The sequence below is a fragment of the Drosophila nasuta genome, chromosome 3 (genome assembly GCF_023558535.2).
Source record: "Drosophila nasuta strain 15112-1781.00 chromosome 3, ASM2355853v1, whole genome shotgun sequence".
Taxonomy (NCBI): Eukaryota; Metazoa; Arthropoda; class Insecta; order Diptera; family Drosophilidae; genus Drosophila; species Drosophila nasuta.
The window spans coordinates 25,855,883-25,873,739 of record NC_083457.1 but is presented as its reverse complement, the minus strand read 5'-3'; the positions used below and the strand labels follow the sequence as shown (position 1 = coordinate 25,873,739).

Genomic DNA, 17,857 nt, shown 5'->3' with positions numbered 1-17,857 from the left:
AATATACCTCATTAAGGAAATCAAAGTAATCTTTTGGCTGGATTCTCTTTTCATGTCATTGAAAATATTAAACGAGAACTATTATTCAATATTGTATATTTTGTAAATTCCTAGAAACCTCTGATATATCCACCATCCCTTTAAAAAAAATGGGACACCGCTTTAAGAAACAAAAAAAGGATGAGGCGGCAGGACATAGCTACTATGTGGAATGCAAGGAGCATGTTTCAATTAAAGGTCGCGGCAGCGTTCTCATTAAAAATACACAAACCCAAGTGCGGGAGCTTTATAAACGTCATGTTGCCGTTGCACCCGAAGAGCCATCGACATCTTCCTGCTGTAGCAAGATTTTGGACACCAGCCAAAAGATGCGGAATTTGAATGATAAAATTGAGACTGAAATTGGAAAATTGAAGACTTTTCGCGATCGTTTTTTGAAGAAAAAAGATATTCAAATCGAAAAGAAACCTGAGTCAGTGAAAAAACCTAGAGTGGAAATACAGAAACCGCGTAAGGAGTTACCTAGCCCTAATAAATCAAAGAACAAACAATTTCCAGGGAAATCTCGACAACTTGCTATAGAGGCTCCCATCAAAAAAAAAGCAAAAGAAGAGCGACAACGGAAAGATACTTCGATATCTAGCAATAAGCAAGTGAAAAAGATTGAACATTCCCCGGGAAACTCGGTCCATTCCAAACCTTATTTTTGTACTATCTCCTCCTTGTCCTCCTCCCCGACATTGAATAACTCTAAGGAGGAAAAAACCATGGAGGAGCCAGTAGATCTCCAAGAACTTCCACAGGACAGTGAGCGAATAGAAGGCGGTTGCTCTTTGGTATACAATGCGGACGACTTCCCGCCTTGCTCCACTTACCAGAGTGATTACAATCCGATTCCAGCTAGTCCATCTTCCTATCCATATCACTGCCAAGTTACCAGTTATCCTTGCTATGATTATACATCAGCTGTTTATGATCCCTATCTAAGCAATCAATGTCCCATGGATGCAGTTTATCATTGTTCCCCAACTTTGCCCTTATGCGATAGCTACTCTCCATCGGATTACTCGAGACGGACGACGGACTTGCAATGCGACGATTATTTGCGCAACTTAACTCCGAGTCCCAAAGAAAAATTAACACCCAAAAGTGCTACCTCAGGCAAAAAAATTAAAAGGGCGGCAAAACCAGGTTATCCATCAAAAGGAGCACAGAAAGTGGGACAGTTTAAAGCAGAAAGGCAGTCACAGGACACAAAATCAACAAATGGAAAGCATAAACTCAAAGTAACCATAAGCAAGCAAGATTCAGACGACGAGCCGGAGAAGTTGCGATTGCATCGCGAGTACTTAAGGAACTATAAGCTGGAGCATGAGAAGACCGCCAAGAAGGAGTCAAGTTCAAAGAGCTCTTTGCCTGGCAAGCATGCCACGTACACCAAGCTCGTCCCAGGTGTTAAGATCAAAGCAGATCCTGACGCACAGCTCGAAGAAGCAAAGAGTATGAAGGATGCACCTAAAGTATGCGCCAAGGAATGCATTGGCTATGGCACGCAGACAGCTGCTCCAAATGTCCAGGATGTCGGCCTGAACTGCTCGTTGGATTGCACACCCTGCAACGCAAATCCTGAGCTGAAAAAGAAGTGTGTTGGCTGTGCCACGCAAGTATCTGCTCCACAGGTTAAGGATGTGGGACTAAATTGCTCCCTGAGCTGCAGACCTTGCATTGAAAACCCCGAGTTGAAAAAGAAATGCGTTGGCTGTGCCACCCAAGTATCAACTCCCTTGTGCCAGGACATTGGACTCAACTGCAGCCTCAGCCAACGTGCGATATGCAATCAGTCGTGCCAGACGTCGGCGTCTTATCGCTGTTATCAGCAAGAAATTCCAACGCAAACTGGCGCCTCGTCGAGAACTGAAACCTCCACAAGACTGCAGCTATCACCGACTAAATCCAGCGAATTGTGTGTCGCAGAAATGATCAAGAACACTAGACTTATTTGCACGCCAAATAATAGGCAGCATCGATCGGCTCCTCAGATCCAACCAACAACAGCTGCTGAGGATAATAATTCCTTGAACACAGTCTATGTGCGTCAAGGTTCCAAACAATCTTCGCCCCCTAGCACAAATCGTTTCCATTCCGCAAGGCAAGCCGAGCTAGTCTACAATTCGCCAGATACAACAAAATTAGTGAGCATGTTGGACGAATCCCCTCGTGGAAATAAAGATGCTTCAACTTGCTTGGATGAAGAAAGTTCGATGCACTTTTCGCTGCCAATAAACTCTTGCGATAACTCCTTGTACTCCAATAGGACTTCACCCGGTAGCAAATGGCACCTCTGCAATACGCCCACTTCCTTTAGCTCGCCGCAAAGTTCTCAAGACGAGACGGTGACCAGCAACAATGAGCAATCCTTCGGGGAAAGATTAATGCGCTTGCCAAGCAACTCGATTGTGTGCGAGAAGCGCACGCGTTGTGTGAAATTTGAAGATGAAAATAGAATCTGCGAACGCATTGATACCATGAAGTGTGCTCGCCAGTACATCGACTGGGAGCATCTCTGGGAGGACAGTAAAGAAGACGTAACTTGCCTAGAAACCTTAGATGATATCGGCGAAGAAGCAAACCAAGAAGATTCCCATATAAATGACTCTTCTTATAGTAAGTAAAAATTAAGTTAAATTCAAGCAGTCTTTATAGTTACTAATATTTTCTATAGGATCCAGCAGCACGGCGGACATGACCTGCATTGAATCCGCCTGCGATGAGGAGGATTATCTCACCTGCACCGAGTCGCGAACGGAGCACACGTTGCCTTGCTTCAGTGGATGTGGATGCATGCGTGAACGCTATCACATGCTGATGCTGGAGGCATTAACCAAGCCAATTGGCCAGTGAAATGGCCGAATGACAAATTGTTCAATTTGCAAATATTTTATACAAAAATTTCATATATTTTACGACGTAAATAAAAGCAGTGGGGCAAAACACGAACTGCAAAACAATGTCGCGTTCTGAATACAAAATATAATCATACAAATATAAATACAAATACAATTGGTAAAAAGTGTGTAGAATAAATGCAATAAACAAAAACATGTACACAGTACAAAATTAATTTAATTTTGGAATGCAGTGAAGTTCACAGCGTTTTAGGCGGTATCTTGGGACTGTTTTCTCTGGATCGCGCCAAACAAAAGCGATCCTCGGTGAGATTCTGACGCAATTCCCGCGCCTGCTTCTCGAACTCCGTGGCCAGACGCTCCTGTTGATTGCAACGCGCACGCTCTTGCTGCAGCTCTCGCTAAATAAATCAATTGAAATGGTTAAATAATTTCGTAATGATTGCTGTGCTCAATACTTACCAACGTTGTCTCGTGTAGCTGTTGCAGTCTTTCCATTTCATTCTTTGCCCTTACTTCGGCATCATCTTGTCGCAGCTGTTCATCACGTAGTCGATCCAACATTTGACCCGTCGTATCTGTCGTCACCTGATTTATCAGAGACTTTTGATGCAATTCGCTGCGCAGTTTTTCACATTCCTTTTCCAGCTGCAATTGAATGTTTTTCATAAATTCGTAATCAAGCGAAGCAAGCGCATTTGACTTGGCAAAACACAAATTATTATTAGTATACAAAGCGAAGTTAGTTAGTTAGGTTGGAAAGTCGCCTTAGTAACGAGTTGGATGATGTGATGTCCTAAAGCTAACCTTTTTACGTATTTCGCTCAGTTCATTTAGCTCGGCATTAAGTTTCTCTTTCTCCACATCCAATTTCTCGCAGAGCTCTTTATGCACATCGAGCTCAATCTTCTGCTCGCGAGCATTCTCCAGCTCACGCTCCAGGCAACGTTGTGAGGCACGTGCAGCAGTCAGTTGCATCTCCAAGTCTTCGATGCTGCACTGTCGACAATGCAGCTGATCCTTTAGGGTGCGCACTTCGCACTCCAGTTCACAAATCTGTCGTCTGTTGAAGGAATGAATATATTAATACGACTGTCATCTGTAGTGTTAATAAATAACTCACCTAAATTCAGTGGCCTCGAACTCTAGACTCTGATTGTTACCCTCCAGTAGAACTTGATCGTGCGTCAGACTGTGATAGTGATCCAGCAATTCTTCGCGCTCCTTTTCCTTTAAAACAAAGCATAGTACCTGTCGGCATTAACTCGAGAGTTCAGCAAAGCACGGCTTACAAATTAGTTTTAATTATTTCACAAACACTGCATTTAACTATTAAATAGTCGCTAATCGCAATGAACTTGAATAATAACCTTAGCAAACGAAACTTTAACCGACAAAAATAAGCAATTATACTATCATCATATTTATATTTGCTTGGTGAACGTAAAATACCGATTGTTATTAAAATAAATTACAAGAGCAGGAAGGAAATTATTTGACTAGTATTAATGCTGCGATACTTTAAACTAAAATGAAGTAAAATTTGTATCTTAAAAAGTCTCTAAATAAATTTTAACTCTTCCTAGCTCTTTTAATTTCAGAGACGCATTAGACAAAAAACTGTAATATCTGCCTTTTAACTACGTTCTCTGCATGACCACTAAATGATCACACCCGTTTTACCCTTTCCGAGGATGAGTTTACCTTTGTCATCAGCAAGTCTTCGGCCTTTTTCACTTCAGCAACGTATTTGTGCAACTGCTGCTTCATTGTTGCCACCTGCTGCTCGCAGTCCTTGAGCTTCTTATGCAGACTCTTGGCTTCCACCTGGGCATCGCTTAGTTTATCCGCAAGTCGGCTATTGAAGGCACAAACAAATCGCAAGTTAATGCCAAAATAATCACAAACAGCAGCAGAAGCAAAAAAAAAGAGGTGGCAAATGATCAGTCGAGAGTCGAGAGTGATCAGTCATTTTGTGGTGTTATTTACCCATTTTCCGCAATTGCCTCATCGCGACTCGCTTTGAGGGCGACAATCTGTTGCCTGAGAGTTTTACTTTCCGCCGACGTCTCTGTCAATTCGGAGTCACGTTGACGAGTTCTTGTGGTCAGTTTGCTGAAATCCCATAAAAATAATGAAAATAAATAAAATAAATATCGAATTTGAAAATGAGTTCTACATAAGAGTCGAAATGTTGCGTTCATGGCCACATACAAATGTCTGCGTAGTGGGGTCAAGTCAATAGACTTAAGCAGCAAACTTGCTTGCCGCTTATTATATATGGCATGTTATGTTTATGTGTGTGTGTGTATGAGTGTACTCTTCACATGCTAGGCACGTCCACACACATATCCGCAATTCGGACTGAAGCTCAAGAACAAAGCATAACGATGGCCCTGCGCAACAATGTCGCTGTCTCTGTCTCTATCTCTGACTCTGAGTCAGCTAACGACCATCGATGTCCATCACAATGGCTAGACTATGTCTGTCTGTCTCATTTTGAGCACTGACTAAAACTTCAAATGCAGGCGCAGAACCCTAAAGAGGCCCCCCACACACACGCATTGAGCACACACAAACCATATGCGGCAAAACTAAGAGATAGCACACAGCGAGAGCGCAACAGAGAGAGCGCACGCGTGCACAAACACAAAGAGAATGAGAGCAAAGCAAAGTGTGGGGCGCATGCTTACCTGTGCACGAATCTTAGCACAGCTCAGATGTCTGTTAGCTACGCAGGCGAATGGTCGCATTAAATGCTCGGTTCGCGTCTCTCGAAGTGCGGTTAAAAATATTGGCATTGGGATTCGGCAGCGGAATCAAAAACAAAATCGGGCATTGCCGTCGTCGTCGTCGTTGCGTTGTATGTGATATCGTTTGATTCGTCGGTAAACAAAACAAGACGCGCGACAAGAATTGGGAAACCCAAGCAGCAGAAATTAGCGAAAAAAGGTGTTTGTGAATTACACATAAATTCAAATGGATATATACTATACATACACCTCACACACACACACACACATACAGACAAAGAGAACCTTTTTGTGAGCTTCGAACTCGCGGTGCACTTTGCGGCCATGTTCTTTGGGTCAAACAGCGGCCTGAGGCCTGAGGATGCCAGTTTTTTGTTTAATGTTTTTTTGCGGCAATAGGAAACCTGTTGCTGCTGTTACGACAGCCAAAGACGCTACTTCAACTTCAACACCAACTCCAAAATAACAACAAGAAAAAAACTAGTCAAAACTGCGGTTAGCCTAATGCATTATTTATAGCCGCTGCAGCAGCTGTTATTTGTTGTCGGTTGTTTGTTGTTCGCTTCCCCCTCAAGACGATAAAGTGGGCAACTAGTGCAAAGTGTTGCACGCTTTTCCAGTGCGACGCTTGGTTAACGCTCCACCATCATCCATGCAGCTCTAACGTTACGAGTTTCGTCACAAACAAAAAACCGCATTGCCTCGCGGGGTGGCAAGATTACATAAACAAACCCAACACACACACACACACACACACAAAGCGACGCCTACGTCGGCAGCGCGATGGGCAGAGCAAGATTTGTGCTAAGTAGCCAACTAACTTGTTGTTGTTTGTTGTTGTTGTTGTTGCCGCTGATATCAAGCGGCAAAAGAAGTCAAGATAAATGTGTATTTAGGTCATGGTTAACAGCGCACGACCGCATACTGGTTTTAACTTTTGGTTTTTACCTCAGTCTCAATCTCCGTCTCCGTCTCCGTCTCCCTCTCCACCTTTGCCTTGTGGTGGTTTTTTTTTGTATTGCCAAAATAACCGACGATGGCCTGCAGGTTGGCTAATTTAAATTGGACGGCGCTTAAAGCTTAAAACTTCAAATGCCGCCCTTTATTCTGCTGTCCATTGAAAAGCCATCAATCATGGCTTTTAATAAGGCGCCAATGTAATTCCCACCACAATTACGCTTACTTTTCACAGATTCCACACTCAACAACAATCACAACAACATCAACAATAGCGAACATGAAACGCCGGAAGCTGATCATTTGTTGGGCAGCTCTACAGGCGGCCAGCAGCATCTTGACCTGTCTGTTGTTGCTGCTCACCCAGCATCCGGCAGCGGCCGGCATTGTGCCACCCCCTTGGAGCGATCCCGCCAAGAATCCCTGCGCTAGCATGGCCGGCGGTTGGCAATTACTCTACTGGACGCCGCTCAAGAAGTGCTTCAAGATCTTCACACTCGGTTTTCCCTGTCCCGACACGATGGAACTGAGTCCTTCGCCGATTAGTGCCAAGCGTAAGGATGTGCCTGCTGCGGAGTGTCGCTGCCCACCGGGAACAGCGCTCAGTCCCCTAACCGATGCCTGTCATGCGCTCTACGAGCGTGGTCCTTGTCCGCATGGCGAATACTTTCAACCACTGCCGGAGCAGACGAAAAGGTGAGTTATCCAGCTACTCATTAATTTAATATTTAATATTTAAAGCATATATCAGCTCCAGTAGCAACGCTTTCATATGCAAATATTAGTTGGGATTTCGTTACGCGATTTGCATAAATTTCTCGCTAACCCAAATTTAATTAATAACTTCACACAAAGATGGTTTAAATGCTTCAACAAAGTCAACTTAATTGAGCTCTTTTCATGTTTTTTTAATCGGCTGAAGGGCAAACACTAATTGACAGCTTAATTCCGATATTCATATGAATTGATGATTGATACAAAGATCGCATTAAAACTGATGAAAACTATTTCAGGGGAAAACTCTGTCTGTAGCGAAGCTTTTGTCTTCCGCTAAGGAAGTTTACACTCTGTATTAAAAGACGGCTTATTGTTCAATTATTTACCTACTTTTTTGTTTAGAGATCACTTTCTGCTTTTCACATATACGGAATATTGTACAAATATGTTTATATTTAGAAAATGATTATCATTCATAGGCCGGTTTCTCTACCTTTAGTTTACAATTTGAAAACAGATAGATAAATCAAGCAAATAAATAAATTGGCTTACTTGAGAGCTCATCAATTTGCTTACTTGAGAGCGCTCAATTTAAACTTATCTTATAGAACTACCTAACAAGTTAATACATTATGTTTCTTTATGATTTACTACGTTGTTGGATAAATAAATTGGGTTTCTTAAAGCCTCATCTTTTGGATTACTTCCTAATATTTTAAATATAAAAAGAGTCCATATTTATGTATTTCATTGTTTTTCTTGGAGCTTCATTACTTTGGTTAAATCAAGGGTTAATCTCTTTATTTTACTTCTATGTTATCTATTTACTTCCTCATACTTAAAATATAGGAAGTCTTTAAATAGTGATTTTATATAGTATAGACTTCTATAAGAAAAGTTCACAATAAATTAATAACGTATTTGTTGCGTTGTTCTTTTTTATGCTTCGCCACGTTTTTTGTTATTATGTTAATTTTGATCATGAGTGTATTATAATTACTTCAGCCTATGTAATACTAAAAAAAAGTTGCTCCATTGAGCAATTTGCACAAAGCTAAACCAGTTATAGAAAAGGAAATTAATTATTACTTTTCAGCACATAATCGATTCACATACTATAATTATGTAATTAAGCCTAGTTCAAAGCAGTTTTACATGAACAAAAAAGACTGATTTAAAGCCAAATAAATAGTACATCTTATGCAAAACCAATTTCAGAGCCGACAATCGTTGGGGCAGCTGCAAGAGGCAGCTCCAATGCGATGAGGGCATGTTGTTCTGGCCAAGAGATGGCAAGTGTTATCCCAATCACTCCAAGGGACCCTGCATAAGGGGCAAGTTGCTCATGCGCAATGAGGATGGCTTAGCCGAGTGCCGTTGCCATCCGTTTGGTGAGCTGGGTGAGTTCTACTACAGCGTGGAGGACTCTTGCTACGAGCACTACACGAAGGGACCCTGCTCCACACCTGGACACATCTTTCTGCCTGGAGGACGCTGTGATTGTCAGCGACATCTGCCGCACTATTATGCACCGCAACAAATGTGCTTTGAGCTGGGTGAGCAAACACTTTAAATTCCGAAATACCTCAACTATTTAAATGCAATCTCTTACAGACACCCCGGGACCTTGTCCACCGGGTCACATCTTTCGCATACCCGACGATGTGGATGCCAATCCGGAGGCCAACACATTGCAACTGCTGCCACATGCCAAGTGTCTTTGCAAGGAGGGTTATGTGCCCTGGAGCGATGGTCTCTGCTATCGCCTCTACACTCGTGGTCCATGTGCAGCCAACGAATTTCTCGTTAATGCCACAACTTGTGTGCGCAACTTTTGTGGCAAGAATCGCCTGTATTTCCCCACCGAGGACTCTTGCTATAGGATTGGATCGCAAGGTCCTTGCTCACTGCACCAAGTGGTTGTTTTTGACTTTACGGCACGACCCTCGCTGGATGGCATCTCGTACAACGGCATGTGCGGATGCTCTGGTGTCCTCACGAATCTGGATCAACAGTGCGCGGCCAGCAATGAGCAGGAGAAGAGCATTTGCGAGGCCACCCCTGGCATGGTCGAGATGAATGGCCAGTGCCATAAGCTCTACACACGCGGACCTTGTGGCGCCGGCCAGTGGCTGGAGCCGCTGAAGACGCTGCCCTCCAACAACAGTACCATGCTGCTTGGCTATGCCAGCCGGGCAAAGTGTGTCTGCCGGCCAGGTTATACGCCGGCGGAAACCGATCATGGTGGCACACACAATTGCAGTGCACCCAGCGTTAGTCTGGCGAGGTATTTAACCATCGAGCGACACAACTCGAAATTCTTCAGTGAACTGCACCCTCCTCTGTCGTAACCTGGTATCTCTATGTACATAGTACTCTTCTCTACTCTCTATCTCCTTTGCTATGAATGTGATCCACAAAAATATCCTCTGGTGTCCTCCTCCTTCTACGTTTTATTATTTATCTCGCATGCTGCATGCTGCTGCTGTCTTCTTCCACTCCTTCCTATATGATCTGTTTGCAGATCGTTCGATTTAATCGTTTCGTTTGCTTTTAGGTGGTTCTTAGATATATTTGGCTAACAAAAACAGCTCGCAGCTGGCCAGCCACTCAATGCGTTGGCTCTGCTCTAAGAGGCGCCTAGGTGAGAGATTGTGCCATGAATGTATTACACACCAGCTAATGTATAAATTGTTAAGTGAACTGTAGATAATATGTATGAATAAAGGCTTATATTATATATAAATATTTCAGCCAATTTGTAAATTTTAGAAGTAATGATGGGTATCAACAAAGATAGTCAACAAACGTAGAAGAATACCTGTTACATTCTTAAAAGTTCAACTCGTGTTATGAATACAAAAATGAGAGAAGATTTTGTCGCTAGCCCTATTTTATAATGGGAACAAATTAGAAAGCGAAATATGCCATATATTACTAAAAATAAACTTGATATAAAACTACCAAATTGCGTTATTTAAATACATTGTTCCATTGCAAATAGACAGCCGAAAAATTCAGTCGAAACAAGTTTTTTCCTCTAAGACTTAACTAAATTAAAGATGTAATACAACGATATTGTATGCTACCATCTCAACGGAAAATCAAGTGAAACTTGATGTTCTATATCTAAGATATATCTTAGGAAACATATCAACAACTAAACCATCAAGATGCTAACACTAAATTTATCTTCCCGTCTTGCTTGTCAAGGTAAATTTAGTCTATACTATCTATATCGTACCTCACAAGCTACACATACATATATGAAATAATTGACAAATAAGATAAAAACACTTACTCAACTTGCGACTCCAGCTCCTTTACTGTTTGCTCTAATGCATTACGTCTTTGTTTGCAGTCTTTGAATTCATATTCCATTTTAAGGAGACGTTCCGTTTTGTTATCCAATTGATTCTGTAATGAATTCTTCATTAAGTTAAGAGTACTAGTGAAAAAATTACTTATTTACCAGCAACGTATCCTTCTCAAGCTCCAGCGCAACGTATGTTTGACGCAACGAAGCAATTTCACTGCGCAGCTGAGCGTTATCATTGCGATTTGTCTCACGACTCGTGTCCAGTGTGCTGACCAACACATCAGCTTTCTGTCTCTGACGCTCCGCAATGAGGAGTTTGCTCTGATAGTCCGCTATAATGCGTTCATTTTGCTCGTTTAGCAAACTGTGGTTTAAAGTAATATTAGTTGAGTGTTTACATAAATTAATTGGAGTTAAATATCTATGTAAATTTCAAATAAACAAATAGGATTTAATCCTTACAAATACTAAAAATAAGTAATTAACATAAACTTCAGAGTCCTTAATCAATAACTGAACTAGCGGCAAAAGAAACAGCTTAGAAGTTCTGAAGAGGTTTCTCCCAAATTGAAACTCAAACTATTACAAATTATAAAATAAAGTTGACACTAAGCTGTGCTTCAACCAGTGCTTATCGAAGACACGAACCACCCTTCGCTTTCAAACAAATATATTTTAAAAACTGTTATTTACTCACGAAATTTGTGCGTTCTCCTTGCGCTGCTTGTCGATCTCGGCCTGCAGCGATGTCATACGCTGCTTGAGCTGCGCCACATCCTCCTTGAGGAACGCATTGTGCGTCTCCGCCGGCACACGTGCCGAGTTCAGCTCGCGATTGTCCATCTCCAGCCGACGTATGTGACTCTGGAGCTCTTCGTTGCGCATGCGAAGCGATTGCACTTCTTCGGCATGTAGTTGAACGCTACCCAATTGCTTCTCGCGCAGATTGTCACGCTCGCAACGCATGCGTTCCAGCTCAGAGCGAGCACAGTCACGTTCTCGCTCCACGCGAGCAATTGCTGCCTGGACGCACTCACTGCGATTGCTGCTGTCATTGGAGCTGCTGGCTGTAGCAGGACGTGAGCTTTCGCAATGATTTCCCTTCCTGGGGGATAAATACAATCTGGTAGTTGGCGGCAACATACAAAGTTCAGATCGCAAAGCGCGTAGCTCTTCGTCCTTTGATTTGATTTGTGCTTGTAGAAAAGAGATTTCCGTATCTGAACCGCATTTGTTGATGAGACGCAAATACTCCTTTTGAAAGAAATCTCGCTCAGACTTGATGCGGATCTTCTCCTCGTCAAGAGTGGCAGTGTTGTGCTGCTCATGCAGCTGCTTTTCCAGCTCTTGTAGTTTCTCCTGCATTTGGCGCAATCGCTGCTTCAGCTTAGTGTTTATCGCCTCCAGCTCTTCCTCTCGTCTCGTGAGCAGATTCAATTTCTCGTTCAATTTCCGCTTATCGTTGTGCGTTGCATTGGCGCCATCAAAGCCTTGTTTCTTGCCTCTCTGTTCGCTGTGCAGCTGCAATTGCTTCAGTTCAACTTGCAGCTGACGCAGCTCATGTTCGCGTGCATCTAGCTCAGAGTTCGCCTGTTGCTCCACCTGCAAAGCGGCTTCCTTAAGTTCGTCGAGATGTGTTTGCATCTTTCGTTTTTCCTCCTCGATGCGCAATGCACGCTGCATAGCGTCGTGCATCTTGTCCTGATACTCACGCACCTGCGCCATCAACTCACTCTTCTCTCGCTGCAGAAGATCAATGTCCTGCGACAGCACACCCACATCCTTGTAGCAGCAATCCTTTGCCAAAGCTGCTGGTGGTCGTCCGCCAGAAAGCATGTCATTTAATCGGCGAATTTCGCGATTCCGTGACTCGACTTTGCGCTTGTAAAACTCCAACTGATCACTTGAGCTTCTCAGCTCATTTTGCAGTCTATCGACCACATCTGTTGCATTCGTTTGAGTAGTCTGTGTAGTCAGGCCATCTTTAGATGTTTTCTCATTAAGTCCTGCACTGCACTTGGTGCACTTTAAGCCAGAAAGTGGCGCATTGCCAAGGACAGCTGGCAAAACTTCGCCAGAGCGCACTGTAGATATGAATGGTTTCTTGGCTGCAATTGCACATAAACGTTAATCATCGATATGTATACAATTTAGAAGCAGTTTATACTTTGAAAGGATCCGGGATGCGTTCGCTTGGCAGTTGTTGCTGTGAGGATTTGTTTGGAGAGAAACGCATCCAATTGACTCTGAAGCTGAGCATTGTGACTCTGCAAGTGTTCCCGATCTGTCTGCAGGCTACGTATGCGGCGCTCACAGTCTGTTAATAAATGTTATTGTATCTAGTTAATGAGCATAAGAAACAATCAAAAACTTACCACAAAGACGCAACTCGTAATCCTCGCGTTCCTTTAGATTTTGTAAGTGCAGCTCATTGCATTCGGCCATCAAACGTGAATTATCACATTTATATGGTTCAGCTCCCAGTTCCCAACAGGTTTTCTCCTAATCATAAACTTCGTAAATTTTAATTGATAAAATCGAAAAAAAAAACTTACTTCGAGGAGTTCGGCAACTTGTCGTTTGGTGTCGCGCAGGCATTCGGTTGTTTTGATTAGGTCGCCAAAGATAGCGCCTACCAGCGGCATTGCGAGAATGGGCATTGTCTGCGTAAATCCCATAACATCCAGCTTAGATCGTAACGTCTTAAAGTCTCCATCGTGTAAGTTCATTTTATATATATTTTTACAATTTTTAATTGCTCCACGCAAACCGCGCGTTGTTTTCTCTTAAAATATTTTTGTTGCCAGACTGGTTTTCGATAGGTTGTGTTTATCGAACAACTTACAGTGGCGGTGGGTCGATATATTGATTTTTCGTTTTAAATAATTCAAATAATGTCGTTAGGAAATGGCTCAATTAGTTAGGAGCACATTGCACGACATTAAGTTTTCCAAACTTATTTATTTATTACTTTTTATTTTTTTAGAAATTATTTTTGACGTAAAACCAAACTAGTTTCCCAGTCGATCAATAAACAGATTTGAATAACTTCCTTATTGACATTCCTCAACACCGCTCAGAATATCCCTTTTAAAAATTTCCCTAGGATTCAATACTTATCAACACTAAGTTTTGTGTAACGGAAAACTGTTTGTTTATTTCAAATTTTAAAATTCTCTAATACTTAATCAATAACAAAACATTGATAATTCTTGAACATCAAAGGAGCATCATCGTCGGAAATAAAATTGCGTTCTGGTTTTTCCGATCCGAATGGATTTGTGGTCGGTGGCAGAACAACGTTCAAATGCCGATTGGATTGATTCAAAAATTCTTTCATGTCCAGCGGAGCCTCGTATTTAGTGTAAGAAGTGGTTACCATGGGACATTTTAGATTCAAAGCGGCTTGTATAGTATCCGGCCAAGTGTCCTCCAATGCATAGCCAGTGGCACGATAAAGTCCCGCATTAAAGAAGCAAACTTTTGTTGAAAAGGAAAACAAGTTATTAAAGCAAATGAAACATTGGAAAACTCTTACCCAAGTCTGGAGTTTTAAAACTAGGCAGCGCACAATAGTCGTGATAAAGACGATTCTCGAAGTAATATTCCACTGTGCGTTCCGCTTTGCGGCACAAGCGACAACATCTGTGAATATTTAAATAAATGAAACAATTTCACTTTTTATATCGCCTTGTCCTTACTTAATCTTTGAGAGCTGCTCAAAAGAAACCTTGCTAGAGTTGAGTTCTGGTCCCACAAAGACCACACTTAATGTCTTCACAGCTGGCAGAATATGAAGCAAAAAGATCTCCCACTTCTGAAAGACATCCACTTCAAACTCCATTTCCGCACCAACCAAATGAATCGTTAGCTGCTCCGCCTTGAGACGATCACACAGCTTCAACGCGTAGAAGGCGGTCAAGGGTCCCGTGGATATTTGAGTAAGTGCAGCCAATTCGCAAGCATCGGTGACATCTGTAATTAACTCATGTAATCACACTTAATCGAACTAAACTGTTAGTTTTCTTACTGAACTTGAGTTTCTTCAAGATCTGCCTAGTGTTGGAGCAGTTCACTGGCGTCTCCCGCAGCACTTCGTAGGGCAATGCTGGCTCGAGACGTCCAAATTTCGCCTGTCGCATTACAAATGTCTTAAAGAGCTTGTACGATTCGCACCAGGCTGCATGACCAGCACTCAGATGATTCGCCTTGTCCTTACAGTATGCAATCTCGCCACAACGACCACACGGCATCAAACACTTATAGCGATGTTCCCTGCATTTGGCATCGTTGCAGATGAAGGGAAAGAGCAGAACCTCCTGCTCCGTGGCAGTTAAAGTGCGATTGATTAGCTGCTCTAATTGCCGGATGCACACAATGCGATAGGAGCGAAACTGCTCGGGACTAAAGTCGCCGCTTTTGTAGAAAACGTCGTGTCCTGAAAGTATCTAAATCTTTAACTGCATCTCAATTTGATATTAATATATAATATATTTAAGGTTCTCTAAATCTAAAATTGAATTTGTATCTGTATATCAGAATTTTTATTTTAAGTCCGTTTTTAATGCATCTGAATCTGCATCTTTCTCTTATGTATCCCAATCTGTCCCTATATTTGTAATTAAATTCGTATCTGCACCTTTAGGGTGATTTATACAGTAAGATTACATATATACATATGTATACCTATATATGTATGCAATTGTGTATAGAATTTGTTTTGCTGTTTTATTTCTGTTTTTTTAGTATCTGTGAAGTAGCTATGCATCTGAATCATTATTTCAAATTGTATGTCAATTTGTATTGATGAAGATATTTCAATGTCTATTTGCATTTGAACCTGTGACTTAATCTGCATCTTAATAATTTTCTTACTGTTAGCCTCAATCTGCAATTGTATCTGAATCTGTATTTTAATTTCAATTCAATTATAATTTACTATATATATCAGAATCTGTATTTGAATTTCAATTCAATTTTAAATTATATATATATCGGAATCTGTATCTGTATTTATAATTGAATCTACAACTAAATCCTTTTCATATTATGTATCTCAATCCTCTTTTGTACATCTCATTGTATCTACGTACGCATATGTATTTAATACTGTATCTGTATCCGAACTTCTCACTATGTTTATTACCATTGCGTTCCACCAGCTGATGCAGTCCATAGCAAAGCTGGCGATGCTCCTGATCATCACGCATGTGCCCAACGCTGCAGTAGAAGACGAGGCCGCAGCCCTTGCAGGGAAGCGCCGGATGACCGCAAAGATCCGACTTGCAGTACTGTAATTTAATCAATTGCAGCAATTAAAGCAGTACAAACCCGAAAGAATTGCCACACTCACGTTGCACAGCGATGCCATGAAATATTGCCGCGGCTTGTATATGTACTCAATGTATTCGGCCTCCTCGTCATCCGATGTGGTGTCCGTCAAAGGCTCTGCACTAAACATTTTGCCCAGCTTGCTGAAAAGCGCCTCCGGTAGTTCCCCACCAGCACCTAACACATCGATGAGTATTCATATACTATATATCTATATAAATCGATTCTCCCTTTTACCTTTTTGCAATTTGCTGCCCAAGCATTTCAACAGCGCATTCACTTCATCACTTGTATCATCCTTGGGTGCAGTCAACTTTTTCGCTGCTGAGCTCGAGGAAATCACTGAGGGAGCAGTCACTTTTTTGGGCGTGGGAGTGGAAGGTGTCACTACTTTTTTAGGTGTCGAACTTAGTGTTGCTGCTGTGTTCTTCTTGTTCAACAGTTTCTTGCGCAGCAGCTGCTGTATCAAGTAGATGGCATCCGAGGGATCAGCAGCCTGAGGCTTATCCTGCAGAGTGCACGGCACTGAAGGACTCTCGGGCATACTTTCATCTTCTTTCGTATCATCGCTACGATTGCATTTATTTCTGGGTCGATTACGTTGACGTGTCTTCTTCTTGTGATTGACATGCATCTCCGATCCTTAGCTATATACCCGCTCGACAACAACAACAACAACAACAACAATAAAACAAGATACGTCTGTTCGGTCAGAGCTTATTTCTTTGAATGAAACGAATGAGAATACAATACATGTCCACTCGAGATTTGGCGGCGAGCAGAGATAGAAACAGAGACAGAGACAGAGGCAACGATCGTCAAGAAAGCAAGCTAATTAGCCAGTACAATTGTAGACGGAGCAGCACAGCACACAGGCACATACCCCGTCTATTTGTAGACTTGGCTAGCATGCCTACTACATAAGACACAGCCAGAGTACCGCCGATGTACGATGTCTGCAGCCGGCATGGGTTCCTTAGGTATTATCACGAACGCTTTTTGATAAATTTCTCTGCTCTAGACCAGAACAAGAGCACATTCTTTTCTTTTTCTTTTTCCTTTTCTTTTTTTTTTGGCAGAACAAGACCACAATGTGAATTCTTATTTACTCGTACATAGTACATTGTGTGTGTAAATAAATATATATTATATATGTATATGCTGAGTGTCGCATTTACATAGTATTATTTGTCTCGTACATAACAATAATAATATTGAGTACAAAACTGTCGTCATCATGTCGGCAAACCTTTAGAACACATATACTACATAGATCTTAAAAGATCTTGGCCACGTGCCGCACTTGATCTGCGATTTCGTAACATAGTAGAAGATGCTGTCATGAAACATAAAAACTAAAAGTATTAACGCCACGCGCCCATCGCTCAATGTGTCTGTTGTTGGAATACGATATTGTAAAATAGAATTGTGCGGTAAAGAAAAGATTTTGTAGAATTTATATATTTAGACCCAGTACTTGACATTTTAGCGGGTCTATTAAGCTTGTCAAACTAAGTGTAACAGGAGTGGATATATTTTTCATCAAGTTTTCAGTGAACTTAGCACAATTCGTATATCCGTTTTAATTTAGATACTGGGACTCTGAAAGTCAACTAAAATAAAAGAACTTAATTTTTTACAGAGGATACAAACTAATAGTATTAACGTCACGTGCCCATCGCTCAATATGTTTGTTGGAATTGTAAAAAAGAATTGTCTGATAGAAATTATAGACCCAGTACTCGACAAGTTAGCGGGTCTATTAAACACGTCAAATTAAGCGTAACAGGAGTGGATATATTTTTTTATCAACTTTTCTACTTTAGTGATCTTGGGCACTATTCATATGTACATTATTTTCATTTTAAATACTG

The 17,857-nt window shown here is 41.7% G+C and overlaps 4 protein-coding genes across 7 annotated transcripts; 2 read left to right on the top strand and 2 right to left on the bottom strand.

Annotated features, from left to right (window-relative positions):
* Positions 1-65: 65 nt before the first annotated feature.
* On the top strand, positions 66-2,999 carry LOC132789648 (uncharacterized). Its single transcript, XM_060797820.1, has 2 exons — positions 66-2,664; positions 2,723-2,999. The coding sequence occupies exons 1-2, from the start codon at positions 150-152 to the stop codon at positions 2,899-2,901; spliced, it is 2,694 nt and encodes an 897-aa protein (XP_060653803.1). The 5' UTR covers positions 66-149; the 3' UTR covers positions 2,902-2,999.
* On the bottom strand, positions 2,986-13,627 carry LOC132789647 (centrosomal protein of 135 kDa). 2 transcript variants are annotated; one of them, XM_060797818.1, is made up of 12 exons: positions 13,208-13,627; positions 13,028-13,154; positions 12,820-12,969; positions 11,350-12,760; positions 10,806-11,016; positions 10,635-10,750; positions 4,896-5,021; positions 4,611-4,764; positions 4,030-4,157; positions 3,714-3,969; positions 3,369-3,554; positions 2,986-3,307 (listed from the first exon to the last, which is right to left on the bottom strand). In XM_060797818.1, the coding sequence occupies exons 1-12, from the start codon at positions 13,379-13,381 to the stop codon at positions 3,146-3,148; spliced, it is 3,201 nt and encodes a 1,066-aa protein (XP_060653801.1). In that variant the 5' UTR covers positions 13,382-13,627; the 3' UTR covers positions 2,986-3,145. The 2 variants fall into 2 exon arrangements, with proteins under 2 accessions (XP_060653801.1, XP_060653802.1); XM_060797819.1 differs by having other exon boundaries at positions 4,030-4,136; positions 13,208-13,625.
* Positions 5,616-10,199, top strand: LOC132792943 (uncharacterized). Of its 3 annotated transcripts, none has more exons than XM_060802483.1 (4): positions 5,616-5,858; positions 6,852-7,312; positions 8,552-8,889; positions 8,948-10,199. In XM_060802483.1, the coding sequence occupies exons 2-4, from the start codon at positions 6,897-6,899 to the stop codon at positions 9,682-9,684; spliced, it is 1,491 nt and encodes a 496-aa protein (XP_060658466.1). In that variant the 5' UTR covers positions 5,616-5,858; positions 6,852-6,896; the 3' UTR covers positions 9,685-10,199. The 3 variants fall into 3 exon arrangements, with proteins under 3 accessions (XP_060658466.1, XP_060658465.1, XP_060658467.1); XM_060802484.1 differs by lacking the exon at positions 5,616-5,858 and having other exon boundaries at positions 6,733-7,312; positions 8,948-9,620; positions 9,891-10,184; XM_060802482.1 differs by lacking the exon at positions 5,616-5,858 and having other exon boundaries at positions 6,727-7,312.
* A 163-nt stretch (positions 13,628-13,790) lies between the features above and the next one.
* LOC132789649 (uncharacterized) lies at positions 13,791-16,719 on the bottom strand. Its single transcript, XM_060797822.1, has 7 exons — positions 16,221-16,719; positions 16,006-16,160; positions 15,799-15,943; positions 14,683-15,090; positions 14,354-14,627; positions 14,191-14,297; positions 13,791-14,132 (listed from the first exon to the last, which is right to left on the bottom strand). Exons 1-7 carry the CDS (start codon positions 16,615-16,617, stop codon positions 13,837-13,839), a joined length of 1,782 nt encoding a protein of 593 aa, XP_060653805.1. The 5' UTR covers positions 16,618-16,719; the 3' UTR covers positions 13,791-13,836.
* Positions 16,720-17,857: the final 1,138 nt, after the last annotated feature.

Excerpts from the sequence above, each read along its gene's own strand:
- LOC132792943 (XM_060802483.1), top strand. The coding sequence starts at position 6,897 with ATGAAACGCCGGAAGCTGATCATTTGTTGGGCAGCTCTACAGGCGGCC. Across the intron at positions 7,313-8,551 it reads CTGCCGGAGCAGACGAAAAG|AGCCGACAATCGTTGGGGCA; the intron begins GTGAGTTATCCA and ends AACCAATTTCAG. Across the intron at positions 8,890-8,947 it reads ACAAATGTGCTTTGAGCTGG|ACACCCCGGGACCTTGTCCA; the intron begins GTGAGCAAACAC and ends AATCTCTTACAG.
- LOC132789649 (XM_060797822.1), bottom strand. The coding sequence starts at position 16,617 with ATGCATGTCAATCACAAGAAGAAGACACGTCAACGTAATCGACCCAGA. Across the intron at positions 15,944-16,005 it reads TCATGGCATCGCTGTGCAAC|TACTGCAAGTCGGATCTTTG; the intron begins GTGAGTGTGGCA and ends ATTAAATTACAG. Across the intron at positions 14,298-14,353 it reads GAGCAGCTCTCAAAGATTAA|ATGTTGTCGCTTGTGCCGCA; the intron begins GTAAGGACAAGG and ends AAATATTCACAG.
- LOC132789647 (XM_060797818.1), bottom strand. The coding sequence starts at position 13,381 with ATGAACTTACACGATGGAGACTTTAAGACGTTACGATCTAAGCTGGAT. Across the intron at positions 5,022-10,634 it reads GAGCTGGAGTCGCAAGTTGA|CAAACTGACCACAAGAACTC; the intron begins GTAAGTGTTTTT and ends ATGGGATTTCAG. Across the intron at positions 3,970-4,029 it reads TTCGAGGCCACTGAATTTAG|ACGACAGATTTGTGAACTGG; the intron begins GTGAGTTATTTA and ends TTCCTTCAACAG.
- LOC132789648 (XM_060797820.1), top strand. The coding sequence starts at position 150 with ATGGGACACCGCTTTAAGAAACAAAAAAAGGATGAGGCGGCAGGACAT. Across the intron at positions 2,665-2,722 it reads TATAAATGACTCTTCTTATA|GATCCAGCAGCACGGCGGAC; the intron begins GTAAGTAAAAAT and ends TATTTTCTATAG.